We start from the raw sequence: 23,918 nt of genomic DNA, 5'->3' as shown, positions 1-23,918 counted from the left end.
TGCATGTGAAGGTGAGGAGTCATTTTCATTCAATACTGCAGAGACTGAGAGACACTCAGAGATGCGTGAGTGGAATCTCAAAAGGCTGTCTGTGTCTACCTTCCCTCTCTGTCTCTATCGCTGTGTAAACCTGAAGCGGTCCCTCCACCTCTCTGTCTCACGCAGCCTCACACATCAGCTCTGTCTGATTTTTATTTATTTATTTATGTATTAATTTACCACCCCATTACAAGAAGTTTAATAAATATGTATCCCACATAAAATGTCCTGCTGTAGTAAAACTGACCTGACAATCTGTTTACAACATGCAGCATAGGTGAGTTCATCTGTGTTTACTGTCACTTAAGTATCAAATAATTGAAAATGATATTACTACCTTATCGTGGTGGAGGGGTTTGTGTGTCCCAGGGATCCCAGGGGCTATGTTGTCTGGGGGCTTTTGCCCCCTGGTAGGGTCTCCCATGGCAAATTGGCCCTGGGTGAGGGACCAGACAAAGAGCGATTCATAAGACCCTTATGAAAAGGACACCGAGGGAACAGTTTACCCTGCCCGGGATAGGGTTACCGGGGCCCAGCCCTGGAGCCAGGCCTGGGGAGGGTGCCCGAGGGCGAGCGTCTGGTGGCCGGGCCTTAGTCCATGGGGTCCGGCCGGGCACAGCCCGAAGAGGAGACATGGGCCCATCCTCCCGCAGGCCCACCACCCGCAGGAGGCGCCATAGGGGTCGGGTGCATTGTGTGCCGGGTGGCGGCCAGGAGCGGAGGCCCTGGCGGACTGACCCCCGGCTGCCAAGACTGGCAATAGGGACATGGAATGTCACCTCTCTGGTGGGGAAGGAGCCTGAGTTAGTGCGTGAGGTTGAGAGGTACCGGCTAGATATAGTCGGGCTCACCTCTACACATGGCTTGGGCTCTGGAACCAGTCTCCTGGAGAGGGGCTGGACTCTGTCTCAGTCTGGAGTTGCCCCTGGTGAGAGGCGGCGGGCTGGGGTGGGTATCCTAATATCCCCTCGGCTTGCTGCCGGTACGTTGGGGTTTTTCCCGGTGGACGAGAGGGTTTGTTCCCTGCGCCTTAGGGTCGGGGAACGGGTCCTGACTGTCATCTGCGCTTATGCGCCGAGTGGCAGTTCAGAGTACCCAGCCTTCTTAGAGTCCCTGGGGGGGTGCTGGAGGGTGCTCCACCTGGAGACTCTGTTGTCCTGCTGGGAGACTTCAATGCTCACGTGGGTAACAACAGCGAGACCTGGAGGGGCGTGATTGGGAGGAACGGCCTCCCTGATCTGAACCCGAGCGGTGCTCTGTTATTGGACTTCTGTGCTAACCACAGTTTGGCCATAACGAACACCCTGTTCGAACATAAGAGTGTCCATAAGTGCACGTGGCACCAGGATGCTCTAGGCCGTAGGTCGATGATCGATTTTGTAATCGTATCAGCAGACCTGCGACCATATGTTCTGGACACTCGGGTAAAGAGAGGGGCTGAGCTGTCAACTGATCACCACCTGGTGGTGAGTTGGATCAGGTGGCGGGGGAGGACGCTGGACAGACCTGGTGCACCTAAACGCGTAGTGAGGGTGTGCTGGGAACGTCTAGCAGAGGCCCCAGTCCGCGAGATCTTCAACGCACACCTCCGGCAGAGCTTCAACAGCATTCCGAGGGAGACTGGGGACATTGAGTCCGAATGGACCATGTTCAGCGTCTCCATTGCCGAAGCTGCTGCATTGAGCTGCGGCCGCAAGGTGGTGGGTGCCTGCCGTGGTGGTAATCCCCGAACCAAATGGTGGACACCAGAGGTGAAGGGAGCCACCAGGCTGAAGGAGGAGTCCTATCGGGCTTGGTTAGCCTGTGGGACTCCGGAGGCAGCCGACAGGTATCGACAGGCCAAGCGGAATGCGGCTCGGGCAGTGGCTGAAGCAAAAACTCGGGTGTGGGAGGAGTTCGGAGAGGCCATGGAAAAAGACTTTCGGACTGCCTCGAAGAGATTCTGGCAAACCGTCAGACGTCTCAGGAGGGGAAAGCGGTGCTCTACCTGCACTGTGTATAGTGCTGGCGGAGCGCTGCTGACGTCGACTGAGAAAATTGTCAGGCGGTGGAAGGAATACTTCGAGGACCTCCTTAATCCCACTGACACGTCTTCCGAGGAGGAAGCAGAGTCTGGGGATGAGGGGAATGACCCGCCAATTTCTGGGGCCCAGGTCACTGAGGCAGTTAAACAACTCCTTGGTGGCAGAGCCCCTGATGTTGATGAGGTCCGCCCCGAGTTCCTGAAGGCTCTGGACGTTGTAGGGCTGTCCTGGTTGACACGCCTCTGCAATGTTGCGTGGAGATCAGGGGCAGTACCTGTGGACTGGCAGACTGGGGTGGTGGTCCCCATCTTTAAGAAAGGGGACCGGAGGGTGTGTTCCAACTACAGGGGGATCACACTCCTCAGCCTCCCTGGGAAAGTCTATGCCAGGGTGCTGGAAAGGAGAGTTCGTCCGTTAGTCGAACCTCGGATACAGGAGGAACAATGCGGTTTTCGTCCTGGTCGCGGAACACTGGACCAGCTCTTTATCCTCTCCAGGATACTTGAGGGTGCATGGGAGTTTGCCCAACCAGTCTACATGTGTTTTGTGGACTTGGAGAAGGCATTCGACCGTGTCCCTCGGGGTGTCCTGTGGGAGGTGTTGCGGGAATATGGGGTGTCTGGCCCATTGCTACGGGCCATTCGATCCCTATACAACCGTAGCAAGAGCTTGGTTCGCATTGCCGGCAATAAGTCGGACTCGTTCCCGGTGGGTGATGGGCTTCGCCAGGGCTGCCCTTTGTCTCCGGTTCTGTTCATAATTTTTATGGACAGGATTTCTAGGCGCAGCCAAGTGGCGGAGGGCTTTCGCTTTGGTGGCCTCAGAATCTCATCTCTGATTTTTGCAGATGATGTGGTTCTGTTGGCTTCATCGGGTGAAGGCCTCCAGCTCGCACTGGAACGGTTCGCAGCCGAGTGTGAAGCAGCGGGAATGAGGATCAGCACCTCCAAATCTGAGGCCATGGTTCTCAGCCGGAAAAGGGTGGAGTGCCCACTCCGGGTCGGGGATGAGTTCCTGCCCCAAGTGGAGGAGTTCAAGTATCTCGGGGTCTTGTTCGCGAGTGATGGGAGAAGGGAGCCGGAGATCGACAGACGGATTGGGGCTGCAGCTGCAGTAATGCGGACGCTGCACCGGTCCGTCGTGGTGAAGAGGGAGCTGAGTGTAAAAGCGAAGCTCTCAATTTACCGGTCGATCTACGTCCCTACCCTCACCTATGGCCACGAGCTGTGGGTAGTGACCGAAAGAACGAGATCGCGGATACAAGCGGCAGAAATGAGCTTCCTCCGAAGGGTGGCTGGCCTCTCCCTTAGAGATAGGGTGAGAAGTTCGGCCATCCGGGAGGGGCTCAGAGTCGAGCAGCTGCTGCTCCACATCGAAAGGAGCCAGCTGAGGTGGTTCGGGCATCTGACAAGGATGCCCCCTGGGCGCCTCCTGGGTGAGGTGTTCCAGGCATGTCCCACCGGGAGGAGGCCCCGGGGCAGACCCAGGACACGCTGGAGAGATTATATCTCTCGGCTGGCCTGGGAACGCCTTGGTATTCCCCCGGACAAGCTGGAGGAGGTGGCTGGGGAGAGGGAGGTCTGGGCCTCTTTGCTTAGGCTGCTGCCCCCGCGACCCGGCCCCGGACAAAGCGGATGAAGATGGATGGATGGATGGATTACTTTACAGTAACTGCAATACTCCAGTAGTCCAGTATTCAGGCCCAGCAGCAGGAAGTCACTCCTTTTTTCAAGCCTTTATTATTTGGTTTGTTCACCTTTATATTTGATGATAGAATCTTCCGTCAGATATTCAAATTTCTACAGAGATTTTGTGCCAAGCTTCAATTCTACAACCTGCTCCTGGACAGATGGGTTATGTTGCCTGTCTTCCTCTTTAACCCTATAAAGGCTGCATATCTGCTACATCCAGTATTTTTCTGCAGTTTATTGCTTACAACTGTATTTTCCTTGCGGGGGGGGGGGGGGGGGGGGGGGGGTACACCGATTAGGGTGACCGACCTTCTTTTGCACTTGTTGACTTGTAAAAGCCTATATGACATTTTTTATTTCACTTCAGAGAAGGCATCGTTTAAATATGTTAAAGTTTTCTTTAAACACACAGTATTATTAAAGTTCTTCATGACAGTGTCCTCTTTTTTTGGAAATCAAAGTATGGTCACCATAGCGCTGATGAAATGGAGGTCACAAAAACTCATGTATCAAATATGACACACCAGGTGTTACAGGGTTAAGATACCCCAGATTTGCTCTGTTGGACTAAGGTGAGGTAACGTTTTTAACATACTCCTCTGGCTCTGATTAGTTCCGCTGTGGCTCGTTCTATACCTCCTGATTAATGCTGCAAATGCACTTCCACTGATTTGTAGCTGGTCTTAGAATTTCCTGGATCACTTTCCAAGTTTGAAAAGCCTCACAGTCAGCCTTTCTTTTATTTTCAGACACCTTAAAACAGACAGACTCCAAAATTCACAAAGTTTCCTGTTCACAGGTCATATTAAAACCACATTCATGCAGTTATGCCTAATCCGAAATCACAGGTGTGTTTAAATTTGTTGATTCCTTCTTTTAGCCTGTTTTCAACATTGCATTTTGATTGTATCACATTTGTCTGCTTAAGAGAGTAAATACTCAACTTCTGACCTTAGAAACAATAAAATTATTATTAATCTGACATTTAAGTCACACACAGGTGCACCCTCTTCAGACTAACACAGCAATATTGAATGTGTATGCAGTTTTAAATAACAGTATTTATATCTGTATAATATTATAGACCTGGGTAAAGTGCCTCAGATGCGATAAGGTGAAAGCACTGTTGGCTTTGGTTGTTTAATGGAACAACAGGATTTATTATGAAATACTCAGAGCAGACCACTACTAAGTTATCCTATAAATTCTCACTACCACTAACTAATACTACTTCCCACCTAGCGAGAGTCCACCTCCCTACAGACACAGAATTAACCATTTCATAACACAAAGAAGAGCAGATAACTTGAACTAATAAGTGAAATTATTTGCTTCAGTTAACCTGTGAACGATGGCCAGTGACAGAGGTTGACATATTTTCATTTATGAATTACAGTAGCAGCTGGGGAAAAATGGCAGAAGGAAAAATCTCTGAGACTGCGAGAAAATGTTCAAGTAAAAGCTCGAGGGGCAGGTTCACGAATTCTTCACTGAGCACAGTGGCTGTCTTGGAGAGCCTTTAGGTGAAAGGCTGCAGCGGGCTGTGCATAACAGTTAACACTGAGTCTCAAGGCCACATCAGGATCTACGAATGACACGCTACACAGGAAGGAAATGTGTTCCCCCTCCCTCCCCCTCGTTTCTACTCACTCCATCCTATCAAATGCCATTAGTCCACTTCCTGAACAAGGAGGGAGGGTGTGGAAAGAAGAGATGCTTCCATTCTGCATGATTCCCTCTTTACACACACACACACACACACACACACACACACACACACACACACACACACACACACACACACAAACAAGAAAAACACACATTCATATATACACAATATCACAGTGTGAATATGTGTATCCACAGAATAAAACTTTGGAGTATCTGTATCTGTAAATGTCATATGAGAGAGGCAAAACGAAGCGCAGAGATGAGAATGGGTGTGCTCTCCTTTTAATCATCTATTATTCACATCTCCCATAGCAAGACAGATCAACACACCCCACTGTGGAATCCCAGCCCAAACTCACTTTTCAGTTTCAAGACTTAAAAATCACCCTCTGCTATTCAAAGCTTGGAGCAGACCTTTCCTGTTTGCCCACACTGTACCAGAGCTACTTGCAAGTGTCTGAACCAAATTCAGTTGAAACACCAAGGTTATGTCATCTTTGAGCTCTTACGAGGGAAAGTCCAAGATGAGGCTCAAGAATAGTGACTTGCAAGCCCAGAGTGAAAGTTGTCTAATATGGCTTCTAGTCAGTGCTAGTATGAAAAGTGATGATAGCACGATGGCCTAAATGAGAGCAAATATCAGATTTGTAAGGAAATGTTCACACCTCTAGTTTGTTTAGTGTGGTTTGAATGAGCTCACGAGTTTGTAAACTTGTAGCTTTTTCCCATGGTTTGGTTTATTTTCCCACGGAGAAAAATTCAAGTGAACTCCAAGTGAATCAAAATCCATCACTACAAACTGCGTGAAAATATTCAGTTCGCTTATTGGCCAGATGTGTCTGGGGCGGGAGCATCAAAAGTCAACACAGAAATAAGGTGTTGTGCTCTGGACTATAGGAGGACAGAGAATTTATGTTCGTTTCACAGCTATTTGTTCGTCTGCCCAGACCTTTGCACATCTACAGTACTGCCTGGTGGTTGGTTTGGATCGAGGTTGGATCACGTTAACACCATAAACGAACTGGACTGGAGTTCATGTGGAACTACACCAAGACCACCTCCTCTCCAGGGTTTTGGTGTGATTGTTTTGCTCTGCAATTACTGAGTCCACACCTTGACAAATGAAACGCACCACGGGGGAAAACGAACCAGAGTTCAACACCACAGGTGTGAAAACACCCTAAATGGAAAAATCCAGTATATGCACTGCATTGTATTGCTGTATGTAATCTGGTACTGTAATTGATTTGTTTATATGTATGTGTATATATTTACATATGTACAAATACTATTTGCACTTCTGGTTTGATGTTGTTTGAGTTATATTCTTTTTCAATGACAATAAATCTAATCGAATCAAATCGAATCTGCAATTAGCCTCAAGCTATGTGGGGTTTACAAAGAATCTCAATGAAATAGCTAAATGAAAACAATCAAAACAAAAAGGGTGGTTTCCATATTTCTATACATACCTCATGAACAGTTTACTACAAGCTACATTCATGCATTCAAACAAAATGTTATTCTATAGCTTTGGTGCTTTCTAACAATCACACACTCACAGCCCGATGGATGCACCGGGGGCAAGGACACTTCGCCACGCAGACTCTGTGACGCACTGAACAACCAACATTACAAATGGTAGATGACACACTCTACCACCTCAGCCACCCCTGTAGTGACCTGTGCTTTTTCACAGTAAAATCAGCATCAGTCCTGACGTTGAATGGTTATACTACCTAATAATTTTCATGTTAGCTTTTTAGCAAAAGCTCTAATGATCACGCACGGTGCTTGATTTGCCGATACTCTCAGTACAAATGTAGAATAATGAGAGAAAATACTGTGGAATACTAGGTCTACTTTTTTTAATTAACTGAGAACAAGCAAAATGATATAATTTCACATTTTAAGAACGGTAAGCTTGCTCGTTCTTGTAATGGGATGCAAACAAGAAAACAAAAAACAAGAAAAACAGAAAAATACAAAATAGAAGTTGAGAAGTCAGTTTCAGATACAGCAACGCAACTGTCGACTAATATCACCAGGCAAAGATTTAAAACTGCAGCATCTGGTCAACTGTCCTTTAGTAAAAGATGAGCAAAGAAAAGATTCAGGAAAACATAGTTACCAGTGGTATATACAGATGAGTAAAGTTGACATCTGGCAAACTTCAAGCAATAATGACCCAAAAGCAAGGCTTTAATGTTCAGTGTTAAAGGTCTGGATATTAAGTGGCACTACAAAGATTAAACTAAAGAGGACATCCACACAGGAAGTGATTTGTGTGTTGCACATTGTTTTGCCACCGATGTTTGTTCACTAATCGGCATTCCAATCATTCCAGACTTTGGTTGCCTAGGTAACCTTTTTTTTTTTTTAAGCAAAAGGCCTGAGCCGCACCTCATTTCTTTCTATTTTGTGTCCAAGGAGTCAGACTTTGGTCTTTTTTAAGTGTTCATGAGCAATAGTTCTCCAGCCTTCCTGACAGTCTTCGGGTTTTTCTATAAACATTGGCTGCTTTTTCACAAAGTATCAGTCTTTGTACCTGACCATTTTCCGTTTTAAGAGAGTGTGTTTTTGTTTGTTAAGGCCCTCAAAGCCTTAATTATATGGCTGAATAGTTATTTCTGTTATACATCTTTAAAGTCTGCTTGATATCTGCCCAGGGCACATGCATAGTTGGTACATGCAATTGGTAAAGTAAATTCTCTGTATATGAAAAAACAGGGACACGTGAACACCTGCATGAACTCTCATGTTCACCGTCTGGTGTCAACATTGTACCTCGGACCTGAGTGGACCTTAGAGGACTTGCGGACATGGAAAATATGATCAAGGCTAATCCCTGATAAATGAATCATTCAAGCATTATAAAATGCACCCAACTCAAGGAATCGAGCGTTGTGTCTACACATTAGAGAAATACATTTAAAATTGTAACTTTAGGAACTTACTAGCAGTCGGTCACAAAAACACGTAATTAGTTACAGAATCCGTCATGGATCGGCCTCCCCAGAGCTCGAACCTCAACATCGTTGATGCAATGTGGGATCATCTTGATAGAGACCAGAACAAAAGTCATCCAGCATCCAAGAAGCCTAGAGAACTATTTCTGAAGACTACTTACAGAAGAAAGCTGGCTAAGAGAGTTCAGCCTTGACTGAAAAATAAAGGTGGTAATACCAAATATAGAGTTTCATGTTTGCTAGTTTGCCTGTCCTTGCTTGGAAGCCACTAAATGTCACTGACTTTCTTTTGTCTGTGGTTGTTTTTTGTGTGGATGCTTATTAAGGTTATAGCAAAACCAAAGTAAAACCTAGACGATAATAATCAGAAATGCAGACCTGACAAATAAACAAAAAATAAAAGTTGGAAATGTCACATATATGCATGACTGTGGGGTGGACAGCAGGTGGAAAATATAAAGTGGATATAAAGTGGGGAAATGAGCTTTATGTGTAAAGACTAAAGAACTTATTATGAAAGGCTAATTTCTCGCAGTTGAGTTTAGCATTTTCTCAGTTTTATTCTAGCACAACAGTCTTTCACTATCACAATCTTTCAAAATCTTTGCCATGTTTATCGACTTTAGCAGCACATTATCAGTATAACACAATCCCCACCAGCACCCAGACACTCTCTAGTGTAACATTACAGGTGATTACCTGGTAAAATGGCACCACTGCGCTAATCTGCTTGGTCTCACTGGGCGATTACAGGTAGGGTGATATCAGCTGCACAGGGGGTGACTATGATGGAGGGGGGAGGGGGGGAGGGCATACTGGTTGTGTTTCCTTTATCACTGATGTCATTATCGACCCTTGTAAACATCTCCGAGTCTTGCAAGGAGCTGTATAATATGCGAGGTGGAGCTGCAGGCTGATACACTGTCAGATACACATACAGAGCTGAAAATGATAGTCACTTTGGCGCTGGGGTGTTACTCTTCGTCCACCACTATCTTTCCTTGGTTCAACGGCACTGGGGAAGATAAGGGAGATGGACTGAACACAGAGGGGAGGGTGGGCAAAAAAATAAAAAAAAGACAGAAGATTTAAATCCTGCAGCTTAGATAGAGATGAGGCTATAGTGTGGTCTTTTCTAATGTATTTAGAAGATCATTGCAAAGACTTTGATTATTATAAGATAAGATAAGATAAGATAAGATAAGATAACCTTTATTAGTCCCACACGTGGGAAATTTGTTTTGTCACAGCAGGAAGTGGACAGTGCAAAAGTTATGACGCAAAAATTAGAATACAATAAGAATAAATACAGTACACAGCTGTACAGAATAGAATAAAATAATATACTATATACAGTAGAATAAAATAGAATAAAAATATACAATAAGATAAAAATAGAATACGAATGCTATATACAACTGAGTAAAAATACAACGATGCCAGAAAAGATTATTGCACTTAGTGTTATTGCACATGTGTGGGTGTGTGTGTTTGTTCAGTTAAAGTCTTTGTTGTGGAGTCTGACAGCAGTGGGGAGGAAAGACCTGCGAAATCTCTCCGTCCCACACCGTGGGTGCCGCAGTCTCCCACTGAAGGAGCTGCTCAGTGCTGTCACAGTCTGCTGCATGGGGTGGGAGACGTTGTCCAACAGGGATGACAGCTTAGCCGCCATTCTCCTGTCACTCACCACCTCCACTGGGTCCAGAGGGCATCCTAGAACAGAGCTGGCCCTTCGGATCACCCTGTTCAGTCTCTTCCTGTCCCCAGCAGAGATGCTGCCGCCCCAGCAGACCACACCATAGAAGATGGCTGAGGCCACCACAGAGTCATAGAAGGTCTTCAGGAGTGGGCCCTCCACCCCAAACGACCTGAGTCTCCGCAGCAGGTACAGCCTGCTCTGCCCTTTCCTGTAGAGGGCGTCTGAGTTATGAGTCCAGTCCAGTCTGTTGTTCAGATGAACACCAAGGTACCTGTAGCTGTCCACAGCCTCAATGTCCATACCCTGGATGTTCAGTGGTTGCAGTGGAGAATGCTTGTGCCTGCGGAAGTCTACCACCAGCTCCTTGGTTTTACTGGCGTTGATCTGGAGGTAGTTCAGCTGGCACCAGTCCACAAAGTCTTGAGTCAGTCCTCTGTACTCCTTGTCGTCCCCATCAGTGATGAGGCCGACTATTGCAGAGTCATCAGAGAACTTCTGCAGGAAGCACTGGGTGGAATTGTGGGAGAAGTCTGCAGTGTAGATGGTGAAGAGGAACGGAGCCAGAACCGTTCCCTGTGGGGCCCCCGTACTGCAGACGACCCTGTCCGACACACAGCCCTGAGTCCTCACATACTGTGGTCGGTCGGTGAGGTAGTCCAAAATCCAGGTAGTGAGGTGATGGTCCACTCCAGAGTTCTCCAGCTTGTCCTTCAGAACCGAGGGAAGAATAGTGTTGAAGGCACTGGAGAAATCAAAGAACATGATTCTCACAGTGCTTCCAGCGGTCTCCAGGTGAGCGAGGGAACGATGTAGGAGGTGAATGACGGCATCATCCGCGCCAATGCCAGGCTGGTAGGCAAACTGAAGTGGGTCCAGTGATGAGCTTGTTAGGCGCCGAAGCTGAGCCAGGACCAACCGCTCCAGGGTCTTCATCAGGTGGGATGTCAGAGCCACCGGCCTGTAGCTGTCATGTTATGTCATCTTTAATAGAATCACTTCAATTATTTTAAAACACATCATAGTGCAATTACGGAGATTGAGAAACGTAATTAAGAAAACTGGCAGAAATGTTAATTCACAGACTTATTGCCACAGGAACAACTAATGAGGAGTTGTCTCATCTTGCAGTTCTTTAAGTAATAGAAGGCCAGACACAGGAGACAGCACAAGATAAGGATATGGGTGTCTACAAGAGGAAAGGAAAATTTATCTCTTGTATCCCATGGCCCTGTTACAGCTTGTCCTTATTCTTACGCCTACTAGTGTTTCACTGCCCTCAGTTAACCTCTCCCCTCCGCTCAGTGCCGTGGCTTCATCTTTGCCCCTGCCTCGAAGCGAGGCGTGCATATGTCAACATCACATAACACTTCACCTCGGCGTGTCTAAACACGCGTGCGACATGACTCAGCGTAATACACCAGTGGAAAACATACTCCTTAGAGAGCATATGGGGAGGGGGGGGGGCACAACGGGCCAGCAAAAGAGGAAGCAACACACATGGAGAGGAGTCTCTAAAAGGAAAACTGAGGCAAAGAAGGAATGAAGAAGAAGATGAAGTAGTAGGCAGGGAAAGGTAGAAATGTGGGTTTTTGGTAAAGAAATATTTCAGTATAAGTGGCGCCACACTGAAATTTCCATTTTGATTTTTAAAACAGAGATCGTGACAGCCATTTCCATCTCTCCTCCACCTATGGAAATTCCCATTCTCTTTCTCTCCTCTTGGTTCGCTCTTCATTGCCATGGCAATGATGTTACAGTGAGTCACCTCATCATCTCCCTCCTCCTCAACACCGCCAAGAAAGAACATGGGAGCGTGTAAGAGAGAGAGAGAGAGAGAGAGAGAGACATGGACAGAGACAAAGAGAGAGGGAGTGAGAGGTTTTGTGGGGTGGAGGAGGAGATAGAGCTCTGTTTCCCTGGAAACAGACCGGGGGTCTCCCCAACCCCCATTGGCTCTCTGCTGGTTGGAATCAGCTTGTTACCCACAATACTTGAGCCAACGGAGTCTCTGTTTCTAGGTTGTCTCTGTCCAGTCTGTTTTTTTTTCTTCCCATCTGTTCAAACGCACACAAACAAGCTCAGGTTCTGGTCAAAATTCAGGTTTGCATTCATACCACTGAAACGTGCTGTCCGAGCTCAGGTTTGTTCGGTGATACGATATGATCAGATATTAAAACTGCAGAACTCAAAACAGTCATTTTTCAGTTATTATAACAAACTCAGGACTTTTATTATTGTGTCCCCATACTTCTCCACCATATTCTTCCAATCCCCTTGAGCCTTGCTCTAAACAGGGTTCACCATGGCCACCTCATCATATGGTATCTCTCATCTCTATGGACCAGTATAATATAAGGTTTAAGGTTTCAAGTTGTTTAAGAATGTTTTACTTTAAGGAATGAGTCGACTTTCTTTCCTCTGTTCCCTGTGTGCCAGCACAGCATACACACTAAGGAAAGGAGACTAGTTGGAAGAAAAATGCAGTAGAGACTGAGAGCACATATGTTAATGAAACAACTTTTTTTTTCTTTAAATGTGGTAATTTATTTAGGTCCCTGTCACAGATGCCTAGAAACCAGACGGTGACTATCTAGCAACCACTGGTTGTGAAGAAACAACATGCATTCCTGGATGGGTTGGCGAGCAATTGCTGGTAGTTTCTATGGAGGACAGTGCCTACTTATCTGCAAACACTTGTCATCTACTTGGCAATCAATAGTAAAATTTGAAAAAGTGCGATAAAAAAACCCAACTCTACAAAATGTTAACCTTAAAGTAAAAGCTATGCTTTACTACCACTTTTACTTTGAAGATGAATATTCTCCATTTACTGCTTGTGCTGCATTATCCATCTATCTATCCATTTTGTTCCACCTATCCAGGGCCAAGTCACTGGGGCAGCAGCTTAAGCAGACAAGCCCAAACATCCCTCTCCCCAGCCACCCCCTCTAGCTTATCTATGGAAACACCAAGGCAATCCCAAACCAAGAGACGGAGAAATATAATCTCTCCAGTGTGCCATTAGTCTGCCTGGGATCTCCAGTCATGGTGGGACATGACTGGAACACCTCACCCCGGAGGCGCCCAGGAGGCATCCTTGTTAGATGCCCAAACCACCTTAGCTGGCTCCTTTCGATGTGGAGGAGTAGCAGCTCTACTCTGAGTCCCATTGAAAGGCTGAGGTCTCCTCGTGGCTAATTTCCACTGCTTGTATCCGCAATCTAGTTTTTTCGGTTACTACCCACAGCTCGTGACCATAGGCGAGGGTAGGGATGTAGATTGACCAATAAACCGTCGTGAACAAGACCCCAACACTTAAACTCCCCCACTTTAGGCTCTAAATCGAACCTGACATGTAGTGGGCACTCTACACTTTTCCTGCTAAGGACCTTGGCTACAGACTTAGAGGTGCCGATTCTCATTCCCGCCACTTCCCACTTGGTTGCAAACCACTCCAGTGCGAGCTGGAGGCCACCACCTGATGAACCCAATAGAACCACAACATCTGCAAAAAGTAGAGATGAAATTCTTAGACAATCTAATTAGAAGCCTTCTGCCACTTGGCTATGCCCAGGCAAGTCGGCATCTTTGATGCAAACTACAGGCAACAACAGCAATCTGCAAACAACCAAAGCAATTGCAAGGAGGTTTTGGGTGCAGCATAACAAACCTGTTGCAACCACTTGCCAACTGGTTAAGGAATACACAGCAACATGGGGTCAAGGGGGGGGGGTCACTGACTGGTCTCTAAGCATCCATGACTGAGGCTTTCGCAATTGATTTCACACTGACTGCCATCAACCTCCAGCAACCACTTGGGAACCGGTTGGGGAATGTTTTCCGTCTCAACTGATGGTTGGGAGATTGTTGCTGACCAGTCTCTTAGCCTCTTAGGGACATTACTTAGAGAGTAAAGCATTCTCTCTAAGAGAATTGGGGGTATGGAGTCTTAGGTGTCAGGAAAATATTAAGTAACTTGCCATCTCTAGCTATCTCCATGGACACTTTCCTGAATATTTAGTAGTAATCCTCAAATTGTTTTAATGCAGTGCACTGTGACTGTATCTATAAGAAACAAAGAGATCAAAAATGAAGCTGCAGGGTTTAGCTTAAGACAGTAGTTAGAAAGGTTTTACTGATGAAGATTGGGAGGCAGCTCAGCTTGAGACGATGACTTCAGGGGAAAGGAAGTCTCACAGTCAAAAGCATGGCTGTAAGAATTTTGGCTTGCTGAGGTGTGATGTTTATTAATGTAGATGTGTCTCGGAACTCCTAGGAGTGCTGCTAAACCAGACTGTTTAAGTTAGGAAAGATCAGCAGGTTAACATATTTGCAAGAATGTTTTCATTATGACGTAGAACATTTAGGGTAACAACTGTTTTTATGACTTAGTAATACTAGAGAGAGAGAATAAAGGAAAGTCTAAGGTCGGCTGTGCACTTAGTGTCCTTTAATATACTGAAACAGCATACATTTTTACTTCACATGTCTCTCAGCGCAGACAGTGGCTGCTTGTCCTTCAGCATCTCACAGGCAGTACGGTACAGGATGTGTGCACTCGTGCTTATCAAACACTACTGTTTGAGAACCATATGTATGTAAATGAATAAAGCAGCACAGAGTGTTGTTACATATTTACCAATCTGTTTATGGTGTAGCTTAACAATAATGACACAATATACGTGCTGCTGTCACAGTGCACGCTATGAATGCACTTCTATGCATGAGGGGGAGAGTATGAATGTAAGATCTGACAGCATGAGACAAGGCATTTTTATCAAAGGGGGTTGCTCTTGGCACTCCTCCTTGATCTCTTCTTCCCCTAACTGCTGTGTGCCTGCTATCTCCCACAGTGATGCCACACAATGATACCAGGCTCCCTCTGCTATAATACTTGCCTGTAACACTGCTGCCTGACTACTAGCACATTTTATGTCTACTCAGTCTCCAGTTCATCCATCTGTCACCTTTGCTCATCTTGAAGATCCCATATTGTGAAAATGCCTTTTGCCTTTTCTAGCTTTAAAATGTCTTAGCTATGAGCAAAGCAAGCCAAATGAGTCTTCACATGTCAGAGGACAGAAGACCTTCTCCAAAACATTCACAAATGAATAAAGTTACCGTCTGTTTAATTTTCTCTCACAGACTGTATAGAAAAGATGTACATAGCTTCCAAGTTTGAAAAGAAAAAATGATGCAAATTGTCTTAAACCTGCATTTTTTTCCCCTAATGGCCAGCCTGAGGCAACTCATCCAGCTGCAAAAAGAAATCCAGCTGAATTGAAGTCTGTGGAAAAAAAACAGCCCTCGGCTTTGTCGTACTGTAACATCAGTAAACACCTTCTTAATGAGTTTGTGATCTCAGTTGCTAGTTTCAAGTCTGAATAAGTACAACATGACATTAGGTAAATCATGCCCTTTATACTGAAAAAAGAGGATAAAGCTGGGTGTGCTTCGTCATGTGATTGAGTGCCCCTCTGATTCAGTCACAGCCACTCCTGACTTGTCACTTCTGGGACCTCTTTTATTTACAGTCTATGTTCTCTCCTATCTTCTGGGCTCAAATATACATTATTTTAACCCTTTAAAGCCCTTTGAACCATGAAAAAATATATTCTTTGAAATATATTCTTTCTGAACTCTTTAGAATTTAACTGGTTTGATATTTAGTCTTTTTTTTTGCAATGTATTGCTCAAAAATGTGCTGTATTCATTTAGGTTATTTTGGGAGAAAAAACTCCCACAAATTGTGTGTATCAAATACAATACATTAGGCATTAAGGGGTTAATGCCGCCATTTCACAATATAGACTTTTTCGATGACATATTTCTATGTTGTTAGATAAGTGAATGAGAATGAGATAATGACTGAATAGCGGGCGTAGAGACACCAGAGTCGCTGAGCTGCACTTTTGAAATCCTGATTTTATAACTGTAAAGTGAAGTGAAGGACAATAGTAGAGCAGAGAGAGAATGGCTTTTGTGTCACTCACACTCATTCAGGTCTGTGAGCCACATGGCAACCACAGAAGTTCTCCTGCCTTGTTTTGGCCGGGGTTTCTGTGGCATGGGCAGGAAATGCACAGCAGTTTTCCTGAAAGGGGGGGGGGGGGGGGGGGGGGGGGGGCTGCAGCAACTCTGAAGCACCTTATTTGGCACAGGGCTAATACCAGGAGTATACGACCTGATCTGATTCTGAGCTCACACTGTGAAACTTACATTAACTTGGTAATAGGTGCATAATATGGGAATTGTAGATAATTTAGCCTTGCAGAGATCTTTTGTTATTGTAGTGTTTGCCAATTCAGCAACATTATTGGAGCTCACTCAGATGACCTCTAGTATATCAGAGGTCCACCTACTGACACAGACTAGAGCATTTTAGCTTAAAGCATACTTTAGTTCACAATAAGCACTTTTTAAACAACAACTTGGATTCATCAAGGATAGCGTTTCACCCAGTGACTTTCTTCAGTTAAAGCACATACTTATCTTAAGACTGCACAGCACAACCAGTACTTCTGTCAAACACTGATAATCTCCTGAAATCAAAAGTCAGGCATCTTCTCCGTGGAGTTCAGTTAAGAGTTCTCCCCAACTCCCCCGAAGATTTCAAAGTCACCAGCACTCCTTGTACCAGTTCGCCTCTTTAACAAAGTCTCTATTCAAGAGCTTGTAAGAATAATCTACACAGAGAAAGTTATAGTAGTAAGAGTGCTGTGGGAATTATGTAAGTGCTACACACACATTTACAATTTACACACAATTACACACTAATGCACTTAACACAGTGCATACTTTTTTCTGATAGCACAGCTGTGAAACAGGTGTCCGTTTTCAAACTCGCAACGCTGTCAGGAAAAACCCCTGAAATGACACGCACGGGTCTGTGATGTATATTCTTCCAACACAGAAACGAGTCTGACTTTTGTCTCTAATAGGATCATTTCCGGGCCAGGCATGAGAATTTAAAAATAACTTGTTTATGTGACTCCATGGGCCCTTGCAAATGGAAACCGCTCATTTAGTATTGAGAACACAATTTACAAAGCACTTAACAGAACTGTAAACGGCCTTTCTGATGCCTGAAAAGCTTTGTCTGAGGATGGAAATCAATAACGCTGCATCTCTCTTCACTTTGTTCATCAGCCTTTTCTTTCTTCCATTTTTAACATTAGATTACTGTATTAATGTCCTAGAAGACCATCCCCACGCGCTCAAATCTAGTTATATGATTGGCATCTACATAACAAAACCATATGCATGAATCCCACGCACACGCAAACAAGAGAGAGCACAAATCAAACAGTTTCAATCAGATTCGCACAAAGCCAAATGTATCTACAGTAGGTAGTTCAAACTGGGATAAACTCGCAAATGAAGTCAAAAGCCTTGTCACAATCCCATCAATTATCAAAGGAGTGGGACACAAAGATGATGCCAGCGAGCTCCTATATCTCTGCAGCATTAATTAGGACTTCACTCAGTAATTAGCTATCTGAAAATAATTACCATGAAAATGTCTGATTAAAATCTCCGCCAGTCTCAAAGTCAGGAGACTGAAAGAGAGACAGGGGCATCAAATTAAGGCGTGTTCCTTCTTCCTTCTAACGACGTCCACCACAGTTGTCCTCTCGTTTTGTTTTAATTGAGTGGCAGATATGTGGGAAGTACCTCTCATTGGCTGCGAGATGTAGTGTTGCATTGGAGCAGTTGATTGAAAGTGACCTTGGTCTAATTACAATTGGTCTAATTATAATTCTCTGATTACATCCCTGCAGGAAACGTAAGAATGAGATGCTGCTGGTGGCCTTAGCTAATCACGTTAAGATACATTCTGAATGATTTCTGAATTGAATAGATTCTGATCAGACACATAGAAAAACAACAACATACTGTTGTGGCTGCTTCCACTACAAATACTTAATTACTCGGTTTTTATGTTTTGTTTTTGTTTTTTTTGCTTTTTGTGTTACAAATTATTGACATGAATTGCAAAGCGTTTATCTCACCAGTGTTTTTCCCTCTTATTTATTTTCATACATCTCCTTGCTTCCATGTTTCTCTCTGCCTGTCTCCTCTCTTTTTTGTTTGTCTCTCAGGCCTGAGGTCACGATGCCCTCCAGCTCCCTCCTTGGGAGCCGGGATGACATCATCACATCGCTGCCTCGTCCTCAGAGTGCCTATTCATCACCCCGATCATCATCGCCGGCATCAGCAGCATCACCTGCGTACGCACACGGGCACGCATACACACACCGACTGTATGCAGATAAAAGGGGAAGTGAGGAAGTGAACCCCCATCCCTCGTTCCACAGGACTGCAAGCTTAAAGGAAAAAAGGGAGTAAACCACAGAGCCACACACGTAGGGGGAGAGAGAGAAGATCCTGCTGGGCTAGGCAGAAACCCCTGACCTGTGCACTTCCAACAATACATCTCAATAAACCACTGTAGAGAAATGTGATGAGTCAGACTGCACGCTCCTGAGGGAAAAACAACAACAACATAAAAAGCAGGAGAAGACCCAGCGCACACACAAGCACCTCCAAACTCAAAACGAGGACCACACTTCCTCTCACACAGTCGCCAGTTAATGTAAAACTTCAGGAGCTCTGGCACTTCTCACTGTATTCCACTCTTTAGTGGTGAAGGCTGGATCTACCCTTAATGTGCAAGAACAACAGCAGTGAAGTGGAGCCACATTGAGAAAACACAGCCATAAACAGTGTTTCCACTACACGAGCCTGCGTCTCACTGCCCAGGCTGCTCTACAGCATAAATGTGCACGATGCAGTATGTGCTGCATTTTAAGGCTGCTGTGGTAGAATACAAGAGGAAGCAGGTAGAAACCTTAAGTTATGCACTGAGGTCTCTGCACTCCATCACAAACATCACAACAAGCATTCCATTAAACGCCACTTAAGATCAAAGATTCATGATGGGATGAAACCATTTTGCAAGGCTGTGAAGACAAGTTGCCGCCATATGAGAAACTGAGTGTGCTCAGTACACGAGCCTCACAATAGATGTGAGAAATAAATGTCAGCTGTCTAAACTTTATGATCTAAATACATCCCACTGTGTCATTTTTGTCAACAACAACGCAACATTAGGTGAGCTATAATGCTACAATCCTTAAATATGGCGAGTAGGAAGCAGGACACAGAGATGCCGCTGCAGTGTTGTAGTTCAGTATATTTTTGGGTGGCAATAAACTGGATGACCACAGCTTCCGGGATTAATATTGTAGAGTCTCAATCTACTCAACATGAAGTTTAAAAATTAAACTGTATCCATAAATGAATTTATTAATGAACAGAATACACGTTACAATCGCAAAGTTAAATTTGAACAATCTGATCTTCAAGGGCATCTCCTTGTGCACCTCTGGGTACTCTTAGCAACATGGCTACTCGTGGCTGTTTTTTCTTTTTTTTTTTGTGCTCGAGCATCTCTGACATCACAGGTTTTAAATTTGCAGAATTGTGTCAGACTGACACGACTCTCATGTCGAGGATCATAGTAGGGCTGGGTATCATCACTGATTTCTAGAATAGATTCAATTCCGATCCACAAGGTCCTGAATTGATTCGATTCAATTCGATTCAATCTGGGAAATTTTGCCTCAGACAGTCAGAAATATTATAATTCAGATCAGAACATTTACATATTTTTGTATCTATAAAAAGAAGGCTGACACTTTCCAGACTTTATCAAAGGTGTAAGCATCACAGCAGATGCCTTTGTGTCAAAGTAGCTGAAGATAAAACAGAAAAACATGAAGGTGATTTTCCTGGCCTGGGATTTTATAAAAATATTCTGCAGTACAACAAAAACGAAAGAAAACCATTAATCAACATATGAACATCACCTCTGAAGTTACAGCGGTTTGATTACAGACACAGCTAAGCGTTTTGCATTTTGTATCATTTTAAAAAGTTTAAATTTGTTCAGAAGCCTGTTGAACAGCAGAAATTAGGTTTTCTTTTCGGAAGTAAGTAAAAGGAAAAACAAAACATCGTCCGACAGCGCTGTAAACAACGGTAGCCTTGTGTGTAACAAGCAAGCGAATAATGCAGAAAACAGATTTCAGGGATAGATGGGAAACTGTTCTTGAAGTACACTGAGAAAGAGAGAGAGAGCTGTGCATGAAGTGTGATTTTATTGTGGTGGAAGCAAAACAGCAAAAGTCAGAGGGAGTCCATGACGATGTTTATGTGAAGCGTAGTTTGGATCTTCTTTTGCTGCTGGTTCGGTCAATATTGTTTGGAGAGATAAAACTAACAGCTTTAGAATCAACGCAAAACGGGCGTAAACACAAAGCGCGGACCCGCCGAAACATCAGAGTCAGCGAGCTGTCGGCTTTCAGCCCCGACCGTGTCTGTGCCGTCGGGTGAGAAAGGCGACATCTCACTGATTCTGATCTGCGGGTCCGCGCTTTGCGTTTACGTCTTTGTGCAGAAGCCGTGGACCTGCTCTCATTTACTGTTTTAAATGTTTGGTGGTTGTCAAAATTTTGTGACGTTTCACCTGAGATTCTGGAATTTTGGGCAAAATACATTTATATAAAAAAATCGATTCAGGATTTTAATGAATCAATATCACGTTATCCAAGCCAGAATCGATTTTAATCGATGAATCGATTATTAAAACCCACCCCTAGATGAGAGCTGGATCTTAGGGGGACTAAACAGCGGTTCTTTTACTGTCCAAAGGTGGCACATGAGGGCAGGAGTGCAGCTAGGAGCAAGCTTGTCATCGTCTCTTTATTTATTTATTTTAAAGTTGACTGTGCAGCTGGGGTCAGAGTTAAATGTTAGCACCCTTTAGCATGCTGCAGCAACTGAGAGTAGACATTCAGCGCAAACCAACTGAAATGAAGCGATCTGAGTGGCCTCAGATTTGGCTCCCTGCGGCTTCTTCCTATCAAAATAAAATCTAGCTGAAGGGGCATCGTTTTGACACAACAGCAGAAACCCAGCACATATGTCAGAGGAACAAGTGCAAGTAGTTAAAACTTCAGTGAGGGAACTAAAAGCAGCTTTCCCCAAGGAGACCACCAAAAAGGTGCAGTGGCCTTACTAAATAAAATATATTAGCTCTAATTTTAAGAATTTTAAGAGCTAGGTGAACACAACACAATAAAATCTGGAAACAATCCAGTTTTCTCCAGTTTCATATCATAAAAGAATATTTTTCTATGCAACTTCTCAAAATGCTTTCATCCAGCAGAGATGTGAAGATTTTTACACTGTGAATTAGACTCTGCCTTTCCATCAAAGCCACAATCAAACACAAGCATGACCCGCAACAGACTCTACTGCTCTGCAAAAAAAGCAGATAAAACACTATTTGTCATATTTTTTTTAGTTACTTCATAATTTCCTGGTTAAGGATATTATATGATTTGATCATCTGTTTATTCAATACTGCACACTGGCATTGGTCTCCTTATAACATGACACCATCCAGCATAGATTTCTGAATTAATATGAGAGCGCCACTGAGCCAGAATAAGGATGAAAAGCCGCGTCAGCGCAGACTCACGTAGTCGTGGAAGGCCTTTGCCTCACTGGAGTGTTCACATGTGTCTCTTCTCTCTGGAGCTGCACAGTACAGGTCCCAGAAAACACTACAAAGCACAGAAAGAGACAATATTATAAAGCCGAACCCTTTGAAATAAAGAAAAGATAGGCCATGACAGAGCTCTGGTAATCTGGCATCCAGAAAATAAGTTGTTTTTTTTTTTGTTATCAACATTGCAGCAGATGACTTCAAATTCACTATCACAGCATGCAAACAGTTAACTGAGGAAGGGCTGATGAGATAAAGACAAACACAGGAGGAGAGATAATTTTATTCAGTCATGGCAGTGATGGAATGAACAGAAACGGCAATAAAAAGAATGGATCTTGTATCAATTCCCATAAAAAAAAACGCACTCACCACCACCATGAGTGGAGGAACCCCGGAGGTTCTCCTAATGTGATGTTCTTCTCCCATCGGATCTTGAGACACACACACACACACACACACACACACACACACACACACACACACACACACACACACACACAGAATGAGATCCTTCAGAAACATAGCAAGTATAACAACATGCCTGACATCTGAATTACCTGCTTTATAAGGTTAAAGAGGGTGCGAGGGAATTCTTATAACACACGCCATTAAGTAATTATGTTATGATTCTCGTGGAATCATAAGTGGATAAGTGGGTTTATGTGTGCCTGAAAGCTCTTGTATTCATGAGTACATGAAAGTGTGCGTTTGCTTCCTCGGTCAGGAGGTGTGTAGGGTATGAGGTCATAGACATGTACCGGCCTGAGGAGCCCAGCCAGACTATTGTGCGGCCTACGACACACCCTTCAGTCTCCTCCTCACAGCATTATCCATCATTCTGAGCTCATCAACTTTGAGTTTCATTTATTGCTGCTCTCTCTAAATTCTTTACCTTCCTTCCTATTAAAAAAAATGAACACAGACAAGTTTCTAAATAAGTCTGACAGCAAAAAATGCAATTCTTGAAGATGGCCATTGAGCAAGGTGGAATAAGAGTTTTACTGCATGTGGACTCGACTGGTTCTTATATAGCGCTTCTCTACTCTACCTGAAGTACTCATAGTACTTTATACAACATACCTCATTCATGCCCATTCATATACATGCTTTCCATCAAATAATCATAATAATAACACGCATTTACTCTCTGCCCAACCTTCCAACTAGTAGATGACCTGCTCTACCTCCTGAGCTACAGCCACCCCACATGTATCTCTGCCTTCAGGCCTTTATCCTATAATATTAGGCTCATATTAGGTCAATAAATTTGACCGACTAATCCTTAAAGTCAGGTTTTCAATACAGAGCAAAAAAAAAAAAAAGTGTTGGGCTATCGACTCTTAATAAGTTTAACGAGGCGTCTCTGAGGAAACTTGCTAACAGCAGCGTTTTCTTTCTCAAATCAAGAACCACTATCGCCACAGAGGAAACATGGAGCAAAAGAGTAAATCAGCCTATGATAAAATTCAGTTTGAGAGTGACAGCATATGCGAATGAAAAGCACGAGACAAATTACACAGATTTGAATCTGATCACTGAGACAAATTTCGGATATTGTCCGGGCTCATTTACGAGCAAATTAATTTCTCTTTCGGATCTTACTGTTATCTTGAGATGTGATTATTTCAAACAAATCGGTACACAGAGAGAGAGAGAGAAAAGAGCATCTTAAGGTATTAAGATTTGAATCAAAAATAAAATATCTGAAATGTGAAAACAAGGTGGAGAAAAAAAGAAAATGTTCTTTTCTTCTGGGGCAGCATACCACTCAAATAAGACACCAAAACAAAGTAGTTTCCAGTGGAAGTGAACATGGTTACAACATGCTTAAAAAAGCAGTTTATAATAAAGCAAATTCCCAGTTCAGGAAAAGTGCAGATGGGGGTGGGCGGAGGAATAGATAGTTATTTAAAAAGCAGAAAATGAGCTATCTACGAAGGAGAAAATCGTTTTTTTTTTTCTACCTACTGCTGGAAAAACTGCTGTGGATTTTATGTGATAATCTGCTGAAGTTAGCGCGGTGAACTTCACTGGTGCCGAAGAAAGAAAAACACAGCGTCAGTGGGAGGGTTTCAGACGCTGTTCATCAGACTGACACGTCAGCTGAAACAGACGTAGCACCTTGCAGGCTGTCGTCGGCCTTGCAAACAGCTAAAAATGACATCACCGCTGCTGACGTGCTGTGCATTTTGCTGTCACTTTAGGCTCTCGATTCTCGTAGCCTGGCTCCTCCACGCATTTCAGCGA

At 44.2% G+C, this 23,918-nt stretch overlaps 1 protein-coding gene across 1 annotated transcript in view; it reads right to left on the bottom strand.

The window, feature by feature from the left end:
* LOC146657323 (single-stranded DNA-binding protein 2) overlaps positions 1 to 23,918 on the bottom strand; it is a 61,931-nt gene that overhangs the window by 12,136 nt on the left and 25,877 nt on the right. The window contains exons 3-4 of the mRNA XM_085425322.1: positions 22,041 to 22,102; positions 21,642 to 21,726 (exon numbers count right to left, since the gene is read on the bottom strand). Of these exons, the coding sequence (XP_085281448.1) occupies positions 21,642 to 21,726; positions 22,041 to 22,102 (147 nt within the window). The remainder of the gene's footprint in view (positions 1 to 21,641; positions 21,727 to 22,040; positions 22,103 to 23,918) is intronic.

Source organism: Rhamphochromis longiceps, linkage group LG12 (genome assembly GCF_057381845.1).
Source record: "Rhamphochromis longiceps isolate RC_006_pf linkage group LG12, R_longiceps_female_GT1.1, whole genome shotgun sequence".
Taxonomy (NCBI): domain Eukaryota; kingdom Metazoa; phylum Chordata; class Actinopteri; order Cichliformes; family Cichlidae; genus Rhamphochromis; species Rhamphochromis longiceps.
Note: the sequence above shows the minus strand (reverse complement) of the source record. Positions and strands in the feature narration are given on the sequence as shown.